The sequence below is a fragment of the Amphimedon queenslandica genome, unplaced genomic scaffold (assembly GCF_000090795.2).
Source record: "Amphimedon queenslandica unplaced genomic scaffold, v1.1 AMPQUscaffold_12869, whole genome shotgun sequence".
Taxonomy (NCBI): domain Eukaryota; kingdom Metazoa; phylum Porifera; class Demospongiae; order Haplosclerida; family Niphatidae; genus Amphimedon; species Amphimedon queenslandica.
In genome coordinates this window covers 4,794-7,783 of record NW_003546895.1, presented here as the reverse complement: position 1 = coordinate 7,783, position 2,990 = coordinate 4,794, and the positions used below count along the sequence as shown (strand labels likewise).

Below are 2,990 nucleotides of genomic sequence, written 5' to 3'. Positions count from 1 at the left end.
AATGCAGCAAAAAGTGAGAGGCTATAATATGACTCGTATAGTATTATTTTTGCTTTATAGTTGGAGAAGATTTTGAGAATCAAACAAAAACTATACATTTTGCTGCCAATGAATTTTTGGCTACAGTTAATTTTACTATTATAGATGACTTTTTTCCAGAACAGGATGAAGTTTTTGATGTTAAGTTTATTAATGATCATAAAATTAATATTGGAACATCCCAAGAAGTTGAACTGACAATTCTTGGTGATAGTAAGTATCATTGGCTTTTTAAAGTTTTTCAGTATGTAAAGTGACATTATAGCTTCCCTTATACTGTGTTTACACTAGCTTCTTTAATTGAGCCAGCCCTGTTTAAAGTGGGCCAGCACAGTTTCATTTGATAGTGTAAACAGTAACCAAACTGAGCTGAAGTGAGCTGGGCCAAACCAGACCAGCATGGTTAGTACAGCAGGGCCAGCTCAGTCTGGTTCAGTACCGTTTGGCCCACTTCTGTAGTGTAAACGCAGCATTACACTCTAACTTTGCCTACACTAATGTTTTAACACACAATTTTAGTCATTATGGGTTGTACCTATGATCTACATGGAGCCATGTTGTACAAAGTTGCACACATGAATGTAAGGATAAGTGCTTATGTGAGTACTGAGTAGAATACTTGGCAATCAAACTATGTGTACTTGTATACTTTTATATTTTGTGCTCTACATTATAGATTTTGTTTACTTCATTTTTGTAACTTGATGCTTGACGCTTCTTATTTTTCTAATAGCTCGATTTATAACTGGTGGTGGTAGTAGTCCTGGAACTGGTCCCAATGTTGTGGCACAAGAGGGGGATAGTCAAGTTAAAGTCTGCATAACACTCTCAGGATTAGCTGACTCCTCATATCCAGGACCAGTAGAATTTCTTTTTATACCAATGGAGAAATCAGAAGCATTGCAGCCTGCACAAGGTAGATCTATAATAATTGATTGAAATAGCACCAATTTTAGCAGTTATTGATATTTAAATTACACATGACATGTTTCTTTCATTATGACAATTGCCATGTACAATAGTTAATATGGAAAAACTTGGTTCCAATTCTGATCTCATAATGATTTTAAAATTTTAATTTAATTAATTAATACAAGCCTAATATGAATAAATTTGTGCAATATAAAATATTATTCTCAAACTCAAAAAATAATTAAAAATTTTCTTTTAATGCTAATAGAGGAAGATTATGATAATACAACTATAGCAGTTATAATGCCACCTGGTGATATTGAGGTCTGTGCACATATCAGTACTGTTGAAGATAGGATTTTCAATGAACCAAATGAAGAGTTTTGTATCAATGTAACATCAAATGTTTCACTTGGTATGTTTCATCCTCCAGAGTGTCAAATAACAGTAACCATTATTGATAAAATAGGTAAGAAGATATTATGCTCAAAACATAATTATTTTAATTTTTTATTCAAAATTGCAAGATTGGGCACTTATTTATAAATTGGTGCATTATAATTAAATTAATGTATAGTCGCAGCAAAGTTCAAAGGCCTAACAGTTGTGATAAAACCCACAGAACACTCCCACCAATACCGCAGTGTGATATTATAAATAGCACACTCATTTATTTAATGTGCAGCAGTGTGATATCAATATCATTGATAGCAAACGTTATTTTAAAAATATTATAATTAAATCAATTTTGATGAATAGAATGTCTTAACTATTACTTAATTACTGGCATCTGTGAGACTAACTATATTAGTAGTTTTGTGATATAAAAAGAATTCTTATGCTCCAAAGGTAATGTGGAATAATGCTACTGCAAATTCATTAATTTTGTAATCCACATTGCATAATTTATATAAGACCCAATTGCGAGAGGTTTAAACAATAAGTTTTGTCCCCAGTTGACATTATTTTAAACATATTTTATTTTATAATGTAACATCACACAGAATCCTAGTACAAGCCTCAGAATTGATTACATTACTATAGCTGGTATAGCTATTTTCTGTCAAAATTAATTTCCATCTACATTCAAATGCTCCTCAGTGTCTTGCATCCATGTGTACACAATTGCAGGCTCAAAATAAAAAATAGATGGAAACTAGTTTCTAGAACAAAAATTTATTCCAACAAAATATACTCATTCAAGGCAATTAAAATTACCATATCCTTTAGTATAACAGCTACATAGATAAGTTTCACAATTATTCTTTAATTGCATTTATAATCAAACTCATTATGTGATAACTACACAGCAAAATATTTTGTTTAAAACTACCCTTAGAGGGTTACCTCAGTTCCGGAAATCAACTTTTTAGTGAAACTGAGGTATAACCACCCATGGGTTGTTTTAGCAACTTATTTTTTGCAGTGTAGTAATTGCATAGGCAGACATTAGATTGTGTTTCTATTGGGAATTGTATAGAGCTGAGGTTATCTAATTTTGTGTGCACGAAGCTAGGAAAAATCTATTTGTATGCAGCCTGTTCAATTTAAAGAACACTCATACAGTGCATGCTCTTTCACCTGACTCTCAGGCTTACTGAATATTTACAGTAATCAAACAAGCCTTTTCTACTGATGACTGCAGTTGTTCAGCTGTAGTGAGTGCATTGCTTACTGTAAAAAAAATTGATGAAAAATTGCTATGCCAAAATATTCAGACTGAAACTTTTTTATTTCATATTATGATAAACTTGGTATACACTAACTTGTAGAAGGCTTCACAGCTTTTTCAAGGGCTACAATGCAGTAGTTTATATAAACTCTCTCAACTCTGTCAGCTCTATCCACTTATGAAAAATTTAAGCTTTTTCATTGCATGTTGTTAATTTAATTTCATGTACTGAGATGCTGTTATTACTAAAACAAGCAGGCAGTCACTCATTTAGTAACCACATATCGTGTGGCCAGACTCTCCATCATGCATGCACAATTACGGGCCATATTTGATTAATATAGCTATAATTTAATTTCTTATGATA

General features: G+C 32.0%; 1 protein-coding gene across 1 annotated transcript in view; it reads left to right on the top strand.

The window, feature by feature from the left end:
• Nucleotides 1-1,608, top strand: part of LOC109586455 (uncharacterized) — a 4,181-nt gene extending 2,573 nt beyond the window's left edge. Inside the window, exons 3-6 of the mRNA XM_020002642.1 lie at nucleotides 716-720; nucleotides 773-955; nucleotides 1,220-1,420; nucleotides 1,529-1,608. Coding sequence (XP_019858201.1) covers nucleotides 716-720; nucleotides 773-955; nucleotides 1,220-1,420; nucleotides 1,529-1,608 — 469 coding nt within the window. The remainder of the gene's footprint in view (nucleotides 1-715; nucleotides 721-772; nucleotides 956-1,219; nucleotides 1,421-1,528) is intronic.
• The last annotated feature ends 1,382 nt before the right edge of the window (nucleotides 1,609-2,990 follow it).